We start from the raw sequence: 16,641 nt of genomic DNA, 5'->3' as shown, positions 1-16,641 counted from the left end.
TTGACTTAATGAATCCTGTTAAGTTCACCGAACACAAAATGAGACCTAAAACAGGGGCAATCATTGCAATAGCTTTTTCTTCCTCTAGCGGTTTAAAATAATCCCTCTTAGATATAAAGATCAAATTATTCATGAATATTGGAACTGAATGAAATTTTTCTCCACTGTTTTATTAATCCAGGGCTTACAAAGATCCTTTACAATTCTCTTCAACTTATCAAGCTTAATTTACCATGGTTTGACTTTTCCTTGTTTCATATTACGAGCATTAAATAATTGCTGCAGAATCATGTCTCAATAAAGATTACATCTTCCCCAAAGGCAATTCTAACGTAATGACAGTAGCTGAAAGTTCTAAATATTGACAGATTTTCATATTTAATTTATTTGAAAGTCTGTGTAATACATGCTATCTTCATCGCCAAATGATAACATTCAATAAAAAACCCTTATTCCTATATCAACTGGTGCAACTTTCTTAAATGGGTTCAGTTTGGACAAAATTAAAAATGTGATTGAGTGCAAAGTTGGGTAAATATCTGAGCAAAGACCTTCAGTCCCAATTACAATAATGTCAACTCCAGCACTGGCATCTGTTTGTTATTCAAACACATTTGCCAGAAACGGTGCAATCTTTGGCCCGAGTTGACTTTTCCATTAGCTGCTTTGCCTGAATTGGGCAGAACTGAATTGTAAAATGATTTAGATTTTGGATTTAAATATAGTTCAAGCATCTGTAAGGTCAGGAGGTGTGTCAGAAAATTACCAAGTGATACTGCAGCAACTCCATCCCTCAGTAACAACATCTCCTCATATCCAGAAGTTTAGCCTTCAGTTGCAATCAGTATATAGCAATTCACAGCATTTAGCAACAATATTTATTTTAAAAAAACATTCTTGGAATATGGTCTGGAGCAGTATTTATTGCCCATCCTTAATTGTCCACAGGACAGTTGAGAGTCAGCCATAATGTTGAGAGTCTGTAGTCACATGTAGACCACAGCAGGTAAAGAAGGCTTTGATGAGAGATTGGTGAACTGGTATGGAGTTTTACAACACGACATGGTCACCATTAGACTAGCTTTTAATTCCAGATTTTCTCCACCCCATGGAATTATGGACCAGGCCAGACCCCCTCAAGATATTTTAAGAAGATAGCTGAGACCCTACCTTTCTCTTATTTTAAAGGCAGATGTGAAGTGGATATTCCAGGTGTGCTGCAGCTGGTCAAACCACTCAGCTTCAAGCAAAACAGTGTTTAAACAAACACTACAGTTTAAACACAAACTAAAGAAAACAGAATTAGAATCACTGAACTATCGGAAAACTGAACTGAACATTCATAGAAACTTGACTAAGGAGCTATTCCAAGTCCCATCAACACCCCATAAACACAAAAGGTGAATTCAAGTACAGGCTCTTACAGGCAGGAGAGATTTCAGAATGAAAGGTCAGTCAAGAATCATCTGCTGAAGGTTGGAACCTTTCTCTGGACTGCTACAGCTTCTCAATGTTACAACTAATCCAAACTAGGAAAAGACTGAAACTAGGAGAACGGACCCCTCCCCTGCTATTGTTAAACTAGGGTCTTTCAAGACAGCTTGGCACCTCTGCCTTCATGATCTCTCTTCAAAAAAAAACCAAGGACAAAATAACCTTGTTAAAGTGACAGTATCCTCACAATGGTGATATTCAAATCCAGGTCATGTGAACATTGACCTGAGTCTCTGGATTTGTAGCCCAGTGACATTACTGCCTCTCCTGCTAAGAATTAATGTTCAACTGGAAGGCCACTGATTTCAAGTCAGGCAATTCTAACCCTGAGAGTACAAATCCAAAAATGAAACTGGTGTCTGCTCTGGGGTTAGCACAGACTGACAAGTCTTACTTCAAGCGAGTACATTGAGCAGCACAAAGACCAGAAAAGGCCGCAGTTTATGTGTTGCCATAAATGTCCACTTCAACAGGGTGTAATTATCCCAAAAGTCAAAGTGAGCCATCAGGATATAAATTCCTACGGTCCTGGGATGTGAATGTGAATGATTCTCTAATAGCATCATCATTCCTGCTGCACCCAACACTCTCAACAGATCCCCCTCTGATTAATACTAACGTCCATTAGAGCAGAAGCAAATTACACTACTGCCCTAAGAAATGCACAGGAACAGTAAGACAGAACTCCACTTCCATAACTCTAGCCATTACATTATAAAAGTCTTTCCATGTTTAATATGGCAAAGTGTGTGTTACCGAACCAGATGTGTAAATGTTCAATTTCAAGTCCAATAGTTCTGAAAATTGAACATACACCTTCATCAGGGTAAAATAAATTTGTGTAACATAAATTTAAGAATGTTTCACCTAGCATGATGGATGTTGCAGAAACGAAAGGGAAATGAACTTTCCCAGAGATAGTCTATATTTACAGTAAAGGGAGAGAAAGTCATGTAATACTTTCATGTTAAAGAAATCTGAGAGAGTTTGTGCCTCTACACTTCCCCCTGCTGGTCCACATCCTCCTTGGATTGTGTCTAAAAACCTAATGTGAGAAAAACTGACATTTCTTCATGTACTCAACCATCTGCTCCTCAGTTACGACTGACAGGAGACTATAGCTTACTCATCCATTTTCTGATAATTTATCGATTTCTCATTCCTCATATGGAAGCAGCACAATATTCAGCACTTGAACTCTCCTCCAGGTAAAAGCCTCTTCTGAGACACAGGCTTGAATTATCTCCTCCTGCGCTGATCTCATTTGTATTTATGCTGCTTGTGCACAGCTACAGTGAAGTTACCATCCTGCTGCAGGCTCCACTTTGAGATGTAAAACAGATCCTGACTGTTTCAGCTTTAGCAGGGAACCAGTTTTTAAGTGGGCCTTGTGAATTGTCACTGGATTAATTAATTCTGAGTTAGTCATGAGACATGCAGTTGGTTAGGTCTACAGAATATCAGTGGCAATGGAAATGCACAAGTAGGATAAGAATCAAAAAGGAGCACCAATACTTTGCATTAACTTGCAATGGACACCTTGAGAGTGAAGACTGTGGAAGAAACCAATGGTGAATAGGTCAGAGTCATAGAGATGTACAACACGGAAACAGACCCTTCGGTCCAACCCGTCCATGCCGACCAGATATCCCAACCCAATCTAGTCCCACTTGCCAGCACCCGGCCCATATCCCTCCCAACCTTTCCTATTCATATACCCATCCAAATGCTTCTTAAATGTTGTAATTGTACCAGCCTCCACCACTTCCTCTGGCAGTTCATTCCATACCCGTAACACCCTCTGCGTGAAAAAGTTGCCCCTTAGATCTCTTTTATATGTTTCCCCTCTCACCGTAAACCTATGCCCTCTCGTCTGGACTCCCCAACCCAGGGAAAAGACCGTCTATTTATCCTATCCATGCCCATCATGATCTTATAAACCTCTATAAGGTCACCCCTCAGCCTCCGATGCCCCAGGGAAAACAGCCCCAGCCTATTCAGCCTCTCCCTATAGCACAAATCCTCCAATCTTGGCTACACCCTTGAGTTTCACAACATCTTTCCGCTAGGAAGGAGACCAGAATTGCACGCAATATTCCAACAGTGGCAGCAAGGTGCCATTCCGCCACTCTCCTGAAACTGCAGTCCAATATAGACAGAAGACTAAAGCACCTGGAGTGAACACACCATTCACTGTGCTTTGGAGTTCTGTGCTCTGGCATTTCATCATTATTACTATCAACAGAATATGGGAATTGCTTTTCAATGTGAGAGAAGGTCAGCTCAGCCCAGTCATGGCTCTGTGATAACCTCTGTTTACTTGAGATTTTGAGCATTTGTTTGCTGTTTTGTCACATGGATACAAGATAATGGCCCACAAGATCCAACCAAAGAGCAAATCTGGTTCAGAGTGAAAGGATGCTGGATCAGTGCCAAGCCACACATTTAAAGAGCTGGTTCTCGCGTTTACAAGTTACTCCTAGAGATGCTCATTTTTTAGTTCAATTGTTTTCATGATGTTGATATTGATGAACATTTGCAGTTACTTTGAATTCCAAATTTAATGAAAATATTCATTTTTATTCACAATATACTGCATTGTGATGCAGACAGATATTTTAAAATAGCGACCATACAAAAGAACTGATTTACTAACTCCTTTCCCAACATTCCATCAATGTAATCCATCCAGACTCAGGAAAGGAAAGAAATAATTCCAAAAAATGAAAATGTTGGAAATACTTGACAGGCTAGAGAGAGAGCAGTTAAAGTTTCTACAGCTGACCAATCAGTTCATCTCCTCTTTTCTAATGATTGGTGACTTGCTGGCAATGTTCATTATTTTCCATCTTTGTTTCAGACTTTTAGCACTGGTGGTGTTTCTTTTCTTTATATTCAAGTGATCATTCTCCACGTTTCCAGGATCTAACTGATAATTCTCTATCGCAGAGATTTAGACATAGTGTCTTATTGTCTTCTTAAAGTGGAAGAGTTTGAGTTTCAGATATTCTAAAATATGGTTAATGCTGATGTTTCATATTCTGACAGTACGTTAGGTGTACTTTCAAAATATGGTTATTGCTATTCTGACGGTTATTTTGGACCAGCCAGAGACTAACTGTTCATCAGTGAACCCACAGCATCAAGTGATCATGTTTTAGATCCAAATGTGAGGTTGTTTTGTATCACAGTATGGAGCTTCCCTGTCTCTGAGCCACCAGTTCTGGGTTCAGGTTCCACTCTAGGACATGATGTCTAAGGAGGATGCCTTCACATTAATAAACACCCTGCTCAGTAACAAGCTGCAAATCCTTCCTTCACGTGCGGGAGGCAAGCGGTAGAATTCAGAGAGTTTCTTGGTCAGGATGGAAAATATTTAGAGTGCATACCATCACTATCACGATATGTACGTAAGACTACAAGATTCCATAAACAATTCAAGCTCCTTGCATTGGCTCAGTTAGACAAGTTGCTGGACAGCACGGATTAAACTGGGGTCAACAATGAGGCGTGTGATCACCATTCCCAATGCAGCGGATTCTAGAGGTGTCTACATGCCCTACCCTTGGACCTGCCCTCAGTAAAAATACCAAAAAGCAGCTTATGTGTTCAATAAATGTTTTACTTGTAAGTTACAAATAAATTAATAGTTACTAAACTGTGATATTTGGCACACAAAACGTGATTTCAGTCACTTCATGTTCAGTAACAGTTACCATGATGTAGAGGAGCCAGGGTTGGACTGGGGTGGACGAAGTTAAAAATCACACAGCACCAGGTTATAGTCCAACAGGTTTAATTGGAACTATAACCTGGTGTTGTATGATTTTAATAGTTACCATAAGTTAGTGTTTATTATGACTTTATAACTGCACTAAATTAAATAATGCTTTCAGTGTACAGGAACAGAAGGGAAATCATAGAAGATTATTGGTTCCAAGGTAATAGGAATGTGGAAGGGAGAGAGCAGGAAAATGAGAAGCAAATGACAGAAATGAGTGCAAGACAATCAGATGAATTTCTAGAGAGCAAAGGGAGTATGAAATATAGTGAGCAAGTGGGATCAATCGATCAGAAAGGTCTACTATACCTGAAAGGCAATTATTTATTAGTTTCAATGCACTGCCTCACTGCTTAGTCTCAACACTGAAAATCAGTTTAATGGTTACTCATGCACTCTTAACAAAATAGCTCACAGGAGAGGGAGCCGGCCAAATTAGTCTTTTTACAGCCACTATTTTTCTGATACTATCTTTTAATTGAATGCACAACAATGAAATATTACACTTTGGAAGAGAATAAATACTCGCTGAATCAGAGAGTCCTTGTTCCTGGCAGCAGGGGATCCTGCATTATTTATTCCAATCTGACTTTGTAGCGCCTGCAGGTGGAGGAAAGTCGGTCTCAATCTGATCCCTGTGATAGGTTCTGAAATGTACCTCAGCTAGCCAAGAAAATGTGCAGCAAAATATAACTAATACAAACAAGGTGTCAACATGTGTGGCTCAGTGGTTTGCACTGCTGCCCCACAGTGCCAGGGACCTGGGTTCGATTCCAGCCTCGGACAACTGTCTGTGTGGAGTTTGCACATTCTCCCCGTGTCTGCGTAGGTTTCCTCGGGTGCTCCGGTTTCCTCCCACAATCCAAAAATGTGCAGGTCAGGTGAATTGGCCATGCTAAATTGCCCATTGTATCGGGATGTGAAGGTTAGAGGCATTAGTCGGGGGGGGGGGGGGGGGGGGGGGAGTGTAGAGCAATAGGGTAGGGGTGCAGGTCTGGGTGGGATACTCTTTGGAGGGCTGTTGTGGACTTGTTGGCCCAACTGGCCTGATTCTATACTGTAGGGATTCGATGATTTGATGAGCCCCCACAAATTACTTCTAAAATGTTTCTACAAATTTCTGGATGAGCTTCCGGCCTGGCATAGAAATGCTTCCTACTAGCAGACAAATCTTGCTTCATGTATATTTGTATGTGGGGAAAATAAATTATGCTTTTACATACAAAACTCAAACTATTGTGGATTTTTCTGAATAGGCAGCTGAGGGTTGGAAGCCAGTACACATCTACTTGCAAGTCACTTGCTGGGTAAGTCAGAAGCACAATAGCCTTTTAAACTTTAAATTTAGAAAAGACACAGAAAGATACAATTCATCATTGACAAATCAAAAACACAGCCCCAAGTTAAGTACATTCTGTGCTGCAGAGTGGTATTCAGTGAAGAAAAGAGCTTAAAATAGTTCGCACCAAATCAATGCATCTCTCAGTCATTCCCCAATCCATTTTCCCAACAGCAGGAGGTAAATATAATCTTTGGTAAAGTCACACTACATAACTATTGACTCAAGATGAGGCCTGAGTTTGAATCTCTTTGAACATAAAAGCGACAAAATATTCTTCCTGGAAAGTAATGGTGGTGGCACTCTGACTGTGTATTCTAAGTGGACTGGACCTAATGTCAAAACAATCAATAAAACCCTGAACAAAAGGATGGATTGATCGCATCTAGGCATTTCATCGAAGTGCCAATTATCCCTAAATACAACAGTAATCTTATCCTATACTGCTCATCCATTAGTAACAAGCCTGTGGCATCTATACATGTTTGATTCTTTTCATCTCTGACATCCATGAACGAAAGGAGGCTGTCCATCAGTCTTTGTGCCAGGTGTCACTCCAGACAGTCGAATTCAAAGTCCTCTGACCCTGCGTCACCCAGTTTGATGTCAGTTGGAGAATAGTTTCATCCATCTTTCAAAAGAAAAGCTTCACTTCGATTCTGAGTGAGCTATCTTCTAACCCTTTTACTGCAGATCAATTCATCTTCTGCTTTAATCTACCTGGGTTGCATTCCTGCTGAAGTAGCATAGGATAACTTGTGTTTTAATGCACAGTACTACATTACAGCTTTTTCTCTGATGGTCATAAAATAGCTAGCATCGTGCTGTCTCAATCATCATTTAATTGTTCCTGGAGGTGGGACAGGAATAAAACAATTCTGATGAACTCTGAACAGCTCTGATAAAGAGTCACCTAGACTTGAAACATTCGGGTGCTCTCTCTCCATGGATGCTACCTGACCCACTGTGATTTCCAGCATGTTTTTGCTTTCAGTATAGATTCCAGCGTCTGCAGTAATTTCCTCTCACTAAAACAACTTGCCTATCTTGGAGAAGGGGCAGTGAAAATCAACTCTGATCCTACGTTTTCTCAGAATCAGAAACTGACATAATTACAATGGCAAGATTAGAGAGTTGCTGGAAAAGCACAGCAGGTCAGGCAGCATCCGAGGAGCAGGAAAATCGACGTTTCCAGCAAAAGCCCCTCAAGTATCTTAACAGACCCAGTTTTGGCATGTCAGGCTGAGATATTTAGATTTCTAATCAGTAAGAGAATCAAACATTAGAGGGAAAAAGGCAGAAAAGTGAAGTTAAGGGTTATCAGATCAGTCATGACTCGATGGGCTGAATGGCCTAATTCTGCTCCTACATGCATTGTCTTGTACTTAACTCAGAATCAGCAATTTGAATCCTTGCACTATTAGTCATAGACTAGGTGATACTCTCCATGCTGTCACATCATATAGGATACATCTCTAAAGACCCGGGAAAGTTTGGGGGATGGGGGTTACTGTGGACTGTGGTCAACTCCACTCACTTCTAATGTTGCTTACCGTGTTGGAGTATGAACACGACCCTCAGCATCTCCCTCAGGTCACCACCAACCAGCATTTCTGAAGCATCAAAGTGTGGTTTAACCAAGATTAAATTCTACCCCTCTAAAAATAAAGCCTAATTTTTAAAAAATAAAGCATTGCTAATGTGTTTTTATGACTTTTGGTGTACTTTAGAAATATCCATTTATAAGCCCTGACTCTCATGAAGCTGCTGCCTTTGTCATAGACATGACTGGTGTCAACGTTTCAGTTACTTTCATCAATATTTTAAAAGGAAATTGTTGAAAACTAGTTCAATCCAGTGACCAGGATAAGAGATTAATTTGATATTTGCAGGCTTCGAATTTTTTTAGACACTTCCTCCATCTGGGTTCTTGAGTCAAATCCTTGGATAAATGATATTTCACACCAGGTTGTTTCAAAGATGCTTTTCATGCTTAATAATTGGATCTTTTCATGCTATATTTCTTAAATTTCTGCTCATTCCTTGAGAATATTTTCAATTAAAATTTCATCAAGGTTGACCTCACAGACTCAACGGTGAAAGACAAGCATGAAACGATAGCACTGACAATAAATTTAGTAAATCTTTATGTCTCTATTCGAACAATGGAGAGATTTCTCAGGCAAAGATCAGCAGTTGGTAAAAATGTGTGGGATCTTCTGAGCAATTTAGTATGTTTCCTTCAACAATGGGTTATCCAAACACACGAGTAAAAAATGAGGTCTGCAGATGCTGGAGATCACAGCTGCAAATGTGTTGCTGGTCAAAGCACAGCAGGTTAGGCAGCATCTCAGGAATAGAGAATTCGACGTTTCGAGCATAAGCCCTGATGAAGGGCTTATGCTCGAAACGTCGAATTCTCTATTCCTGAGATGCTGCCTAACCTGCTGTGCTTTGACCAGCAACACATTTGCAGCTATCCAAACACACGATCCAGATTTCCAGTGGGTTGTCAGAGATCTAAGGCACTTCAGAAAACTGGTATATACTTGCCACATTCCACAGAAGGTTATACCAATATGGCAGCACTGCCATCGCAGTGTGTTCAGGACACCTGAGCCTATATGTTCCTGGCCAGCAGCATCCTTCCCTCACTCACTCCTCTCTCAGCTTTTTTGTCTTTTCTTTCATCTTCTGACACTATGGGGAAGCCAGAGTGGTGTTGGAGGGTCACCAGCAGTGGTGGCTTCAGTAGGTCTGGAGCCTGGGCTCGGAGGAACCTGCTGGATTGTTGATAGTGGCAGAGCTTGGTGCTCAGAGTGGGACCGTGGTAGGCCCACAGGAAGAACTTGATGGGTCACAGAGGTGAGGGCCCGGCGTGGACTGGAGGTGAGGGCCCGGCGTGGGCTGGAGGTGAGGGCCCGGCGTGGGCTGGAGGTGAGGGCCCGGCGTGGGCTGGAGGTGAGGGCCCGGCGTGGGCTGGAGGTGAGGGCCCGGCGTGGGCTGGAGGTGAGGGCCCGGCGTGGGCTGGAGGTGAGGGCCCGGCGTGGGCTGGAGGTGAGGGCCCGGCGTGGGCTGGAGGTGAGGGCCCGGCGTGGGCTGGAGGTGAGGGCCCGGCGTGGGCTGAAGGTGAGGGCCCGGCGTGGGCTGGAGGGGATGTCCCGGCGTGGGCTGGTGGTGAGGGCACAGCATGGGCTGGAGGGGATATCCCGGTGTGGGCTGGAGGGGATATCCCGGTGTGGGCGGAAGGGGATGTCCCTGTGTAGGCTGGAGGTGATGTCCTGGTATGGGCTGGAGGTGTAGGCTGGAGGTGATGTCCCAGTGTGGGCTGGAGGTGAGGGCCCAGTGTGGGCTGGAGTGGATGTCCCAGTGTGAGCTGGAGGTGAGGGCCCAGTGTGGGCTGGAGGTGAGGCTCCAGATCAGTCTGCTGAAGGACTGTAATGCTTAACCTTTTACATTGTTATTTTTCTAATTTATTCTCAATATCCTGTATCTAGGTACCTTGGTACCTCAGTTGGCACTCTTGAGTACATGAAACACCAAACCTAAGTGGAGTGCGGAGGAGGTACTTACATTCAACTAACCCGAAAGTAATGAGAGAAAAACATAGAATGTCTACAAGGTTACATTGGACTGTTTAAAAAGGAGCATGGAAAGAGCAATTTAACAGAATCACCATCACAAGGGAAGCAGTACTCAAACAAACTCACGGAACTGTAAGCTGACAAATCTCTGGGTTGAAAATGTGTTGCTGGTTAAAGCGCAGCAGGTTAGGCAGCATCCAAGGAATAGGAAATTTGACGTTTCGGGCCAGAGCCCTTCATCAGGAATGAGGAAAGGGTGCCAGGCAGGCTAAGATAAAAGGTAGGGAGGAGGGACTTGGAGGAGGGGCGATGGAGGTGGGATAGGTGGAAGGAGGTCAAGGTGAGGGTGATAGGCCGGAGTGGGGTGGGGGCGGAGAGGTTAGGAAGAAGATTGCAGGTTAGGAGGGCGGTGCTGAGTTGAGGGAACCGACTAAGACAAGGTGGGGGGAGGGGAAATGAGGAAACTGGAGAAATCTGAGTTCAATCAATCTCTGGGTCCAGACAGACTTCATCCTAGAATTTTAAATGAGGTGACTAATGAGGTAATGGATGTGTTGATATTAATTTTCCAAGATTTCCTAAATTCAGGAAAAGTTCCATTAGACTGGAAAGTAGTAAATATAATCCCCTTATACAAGAAGGGAGGGGTGTAGAAAACAGGTTGACATCCAGCATGAGCAAGGTGTTAGAATGTCTCATTAAAAAGATTAAAGCCATGCACTCAGAAAAACTGAAGGTTAGCAGCAAGAATCAGCATGGTGCTGTAATAGGGAAATTATGGTTAACCAAATTATTGGAGTTTCTTGAAGGAGTAACACATAGTGTAGATCAAAGGAAGCCTATCGATGTACTACATCTCTGTACCTGGATTTCCAGAAGACATTTGATAAGGTGATACATCAATAGTTATTGTGGAAAATAAAAGCTCAGCGTGTGGCAAGTAACATATTAGTTTGGATAGAAACTTAGCTGGCTGAAAGAGAAACAGCCCATGGTCTTGGAGGGAATATTCATTAGGGTGTGTGAGGATTGGTTAACAAACAAGAGTCAGAGTTGGGATTGAAGGGGGTGGGGGAGGTAGAGCATTTTCAGAAAGCAATATGCCACCGGGATCAATGTTGGGTCACAATTATTTACAAAATATATTGACGACATGGATGGCAGCAGGAAATGTTACAGACACAAAACTAGGTGGGAAGGCAAGTGGTGAGGATGATGCAAAGAGTCTACACATGGACACAGTTTGGATGATTAGGCAAAAACTTGGCAGGTGGTATATAATGTGGGAAAATGTGAAGTCATGCACTTTGGCAGGAAAAATAGAGCAGCTGAAAATTGTTTAAATGGAGAAAGACTGCAGAAAGATAAAGCAAATGGGATTTGGGAGCCCTCAAGTATACATCACAAAAAAGCTAATGTACAAATTCAGCAGGTAATAGGGAAGGTACATGGAGTGTTGGTCTTTAACAGAAAGGGAACAGAGTATGACAATAGGGAAGTAGTTTTAAAACTCTACAAGGCATTCGTCAGATCATAGCTGGAATACTATGAATAATATTGTTCCCTAATCTAAGGAAAATCAGCTGGCAGATTTCTTTTATTCACTCATGTGATGTGGGAATCACTGGCTGGCCAGCATTCATTGCCCATCCCTAGCTGCCCCTTGAGAAGGTAATGGTGAATGCTTTCTTGAACCACTGCATGCAGTTCATATGCCCTTAGGAAGGGAGTTCCAGGATTTTGACCCAGCGACAACGAAGGAACCGAGATATATTTCCAAGTCAGCATGGTGAGTGTTTGGAGAGGAACTTGCAGGTGATGGTGTTCCCATGCATCGGCTGCCCTTGTCCTTCTCACTGAAGGTGGGTTTGCTAGGTTAATCCCAGGTTCAGGAGGACTGTTTCATGAGGAAAGGTTGAGCAGGTCAGGTCTGTATTCATTGGAATTTAAAAGACTGAGAGGCAACATAATTGAAATACACAAGATTCCACAGAGTTAAAAGGAGATAGCAACTTTCAGTTGTGTCAAAGTCAATCTCAATTGATCATTCATTTGGGTCACTTAAAAGGGCTGTCACCTGACCCATAAACCCCATAATGAGCATTGCATAGCATCATAGCAACCGGGCTCGAGTGAACGTAGTCTCCTTTCTTTAATAACAGAGATCAAGGAACACAGCCTGCCTTCCTTTACCAGAACTTGAGCTGATACTGTTGGATGTTTGTATCAAGCCTGTGAGAATTGAAATTGCCTTCAGTTGGAGGTCAGACTCACCAGCTGCTGTTGCAGTTGTTCGATCATCTGATCCTTTCTCTTCATTTCTTCCTGTAGCCCTTGGATCTCACCAAGTAGCTCATCAGTCTGGTCATGAAGACAAAAAATAAAACAGGCCATTAGGGTAGAGAGATTAAACAAAAGTACAGACTTACTTAGAGAGGTGACAGGACTTCAGGGTAGCAGGAAGTCTACCAAAATAAGAAAAGATAGTTGGAATGCTTTGATTTCCAGTTGATTGTTGGGGTGCTGTGCTCAATGATGATACGAAGAAAGACAGCAACAGATGTCCAATGCTTCTAGTGAACTTGTCTCCCTTAATCTAACATGCTAACCAAGATGATGCTTGAATGGTGTTGCCTTGTCCTTCCTAGGCAGAGTGGAGATCTATACTGATCAGATGAGCCCTACATCAGTAATAAACTCATTGTACACAGCCTTGTAACAGAAAAATATCCATCAGGCTTGGCCTCCCTCTGGTTAAAAAATATTGAGGGATGTCCCAATGAAGGGTTTTAGCATTACATAGACATTTAATGGGGTATAAATGGAATTTATGTTTGTATTTTTGAGGAATCCAGAAGAAACAGTCACCAACATAAAATGGTCATTAATAAATCCAAATTCGATTCCTCAGAGAATGGTTAGAATGTGAAGCTCCATACCAGGTAGAGTAGTTGATGTGGATAGCACTAAATGTATTTAAGGAGAAGCTGGGAAATACAAAAAAAACAGGGAATGCCGATGAAATCAGGTGTGGTCAGGTCATAAACACCAGTACGGACCAACTGAGGCAAATGGTCTGCTTCTGTATTATAAATACTCTGTAACAGGAGCCTATTATATACGTCATACCAATGAACCATCAACTTGCAATAAATATGTCACCAAAAGGCTAGATTTAAATCTAGTGTAATATAAACTCTAAGGAACTGGTAAGTGTGAAGTATGAAGATTAGTCAGTGGAGGAAGGCACTGGGAGGGAGAGAATATGAAGAAAGAAAGAAAGAAAGAAATCTCGATTGAACGGAAATCAATGGGAAACTAAAGCAAACAAATTAACCCAAACAGTCACCACCATTAGAAAGATACCTGACTGAAATCAAATAATATGAAAATAAAATATATTGTCAACCTCATAAATTAATGTTAGTCATCAACTGCATAAAACATAGTGTAAATTTCAGTTATTTACTTCCTAAGTTCCCACATTTACTCATTTTAGCTGTTATCTTCCTTTGCTGGGGGTCTAATCCCTGTCTAGGAAATTTACATTTTCAAAACCTCTGTCATCTTTTGTACTGTATTTTTAACACAGCTTATTTTATCTGTGGGAAGGATCGATTCTTTATTCTATCTATATTATCTGCTTCTCCAGTGAACAGGCTAGCACCTCTGGACATGATTTCTTTGGAGTAGTTGCAGAAATTATAGCTCGATCATAGCTCACTGCAGTGTAATTTTATGTTGCAGAGAATCAGATACATGTTGTATGTGAAATATGGCTGCCATTTCCTGGCCTTGCACACAACATGAATACTCCAACTCTGAATGAGCTGTGCCAACAGATTCCAGCACACTTCTGGTCTCCCACATCCTCCATAAAGTGAGGTCATTCAAAATTCAGCTGCCTAAGTCTCAATGGCAGGTCACAATCCTCTACACCCCCCATGTGCTCACAGACTGATGTTGGTTTCTGGTTGAACAACACTTTTATTTTAAAATTCTCAGCCTTGTCTTCAAATCCCTATCATTGCTTAGCCCTTTTGATTCACATAATCTCCTCCGACCTAATGACCCCCTGGAGTATCTGTGCTTCTCTCGTAGTTGCCTCTTGTGCACCCTCGGTTCAGTTGCTTCACCATTGGTGGTTGTACCTTCAGTTATCTCAGCACAAGCTCTGCAATTCCCTTCCGACACCTCTCAGCCTCACAGTCGTCCTTTATGACAATTCTTGAATCAAGTTCTTTGATATGTTAACCATCTGATCTAATATTATGTTAAATAACTCAGTGTTATACTTAGTTTATGATATTTCTGTGGCACCTTGGAACATGACATTAAAAGTGTTATACAAATATAAATTGAGTTATTTGTAAAAGTGTTGTTTGCAAACAGAAACATAGGTTCATGATCCTCACATTATATATTTTACTGTGCTCAAGCTGTGGGCATATAGTCTTGCAAGCTTGAGGCACAGAGAAAGAACAACTCCCCGACCTCCTACCCCACTCCACTAAAGCTGATGACCAACTCTTGCTGGAACCAATAGCATAGGTGTCGTTGATAGAAGGATCCATAAATGTTCAGGATGCCTCACAGTGGTGGCCAAAGCTGTTTAATGGCCAGATCTGCAGTTGACCAACATACAAAACCATGACGGACTACTTCATTGTAATTTACAGAACATAATTGTCTGGCTAGTTATTAATAACCGCTGAAAAAGGTAATTATGCCAAAATGATCAAAACTGAGAGTCTACCATGACCAGAGGCAAAGTCTATAACTTATAATTAATGTAACTAAGCTATGATTTGGAGGAGCTGGTGTTGGGATTGGGGTGGACAAAGTTAAAACTCTCACAACACCAGGTTGCAGTCCAACAGTTTTATTTGGAGGCACGAGTTTTCGGAGCGCTGCTTCTTCATCAGGCGGTGACTCAACGACCTGGTGAAGGAGCACCACTCTGAAAGCTAATGCCTCCAAATAAACTTGGGGTTGTGTGATTTGTAACTAAGCTAAACAACCTTAAACTGGTCTCCTCAACACCTCTTGATGTCCAATAAACACAGCAATTGCCTGTATAAATAAACATTTCAATGCAGGACTGCAACATTAAATTAAGAAAAGCTCCTCACAATCAAATAATTTTAGAAAAAAAAACACAACAACTTTAAGCTCCTATCCATTGGGTTGCAGAAATAAAACTGCCAGTCATCCTGAAGAAATAGTTTCTCATTCATGTTTAATTTCCTCCTGGAGGCCCAATGTCACTTGTATTCTTTTAATAAAATACTGTTCTATGCTACGTAACATTTAGACAGTACTTTTTTTTATAAAGGAAGCAACGGGACTGCATTGTGATGATAAAACAGTAAGCTGCCCCAGGCAGTGCATAAGATAGCCTTGTTAAGCAAATTCTCAGGAGTCGAAAAAAAAAGTTAGAAAGAAACTTTTTAAAAACAAACCTTGAAAATACTTGACAAGTTTTGGATTTTGAATGCTTTTACATCACTGGAAAAGAATGCATGGGCTTTTGTTTACTGTTCATATGGGATGTGGTATTTGTTATCCTGAATTGTTATTGAACTGATTTGTTTTCCAGCCATTTCAGAATCAGACATGGTGCTGAGGGTCTGGAGTCACACACAAGCCAAATGAGGTAAGGGATGCCAGATTTGGAAATATTACACTTAGTTTCCTCTCCCAAATCATTAACGTGTATCGTTAATGGCTGGGGTCTCAGCACTGATCTCTGTGGCACCCCACTAATCACTGCCTGCCATTCAGAAAAAGACTCGTTCATGGTTTCCTCTCTGCTAACCAGTTTTATATCCATCTCAGTACACTACCGCCAATCTCATGCACTTTGATGTGTGATGGCCTTGTGGTATCATCACTAAACTATTAATCTAGAGACTTCAAGTAGTGCTCTGGGGACATGGGCTTGAATCCTGGCATGACAGATGGTGGAATTTAAATTCAATGAAACTCTGGAATTTTGAATCTAATGATGACCATGAAGCTTCGTCAATTGCTGGAGAAAACCATCTGGTTCATTTATATTCTTTAGGGAAAAGGAACTGCAGTCTTTACCTCGTCGGGTCTATAAGTATAATTCCACCCGCATCAATGCAATCAACTCTTAACTGCCCTTTGTGCATTTAGGGATAGGCAATAAATACTGTCACCAGTCAATATATTGGTTTTAATTTTCCAAAACTCCCTAGGTTTGGACAAGGTCTCATTTGCAGATACCTATTCAGAAAGCAAAGGAGACAGACAGCAGGAAAGTACAGGCCAGTTAGTTGAACATTTGACATAGGGAAAATGCAAGAAGCTATGATTAAAGAAGTAATAGCAGGGCACTTTAATCGGCTAAACATAATCAGGAAAAATGAACATGTAAAGGGAACGTCATGTTTAACCAATCTATTACAGTTCTTTCA

At 41.6% G+C, this 16,641-nt stretch overlaps 1 protein-coding gene across 2 annotated transcripts in view; it reads right to left on the bottom strand.

Annotated features, from left to right (window-relative positions):
• Positions 1 to 16,641, bottom strand: part of LOC132834988 (serine-rich coiled-coil domain-containing protein 2-like) — a 636,764-nt gene that overhangs the window by 115,413 nt on the left and 504,710 nt on the right. For both annotated transcript variants that reach the window (XM_060854168.1, XM_060854169.1), the window contains exon 9: positions 12,473 to 12,559. In XM_060854168.1, the coding sequence (XP_060710151.1) occupies positions 12,473 to 12,559 (87 nt within the window). The remainder of the gene's footprint in view (positions 1 to 12,472; positions 12,560 to 16,641) is intronic.

This window comes from Hemiscyllium ocellatum, chromosome 43 (assembly GCF_020745735.1).
Source record: "Hemiscyllium ocellatum isolate sHemOce1 chromosome 43, sHemOce1.pat.X.cur, whole genome shotgun sequence".
Lineage (NCBI taxonomy): Eukaryota > Metazoa > Chordata > Chondrichthyes > Orectolobiformes > Hemiscylliidae > Hemiscyllium > Hemiscyllium ocellatum.
The sequence above is the reverse complement of the archived record's forward strand: the minus strand, read 5'-3'. Positions and strand labels throughout refer to the sequence as shown.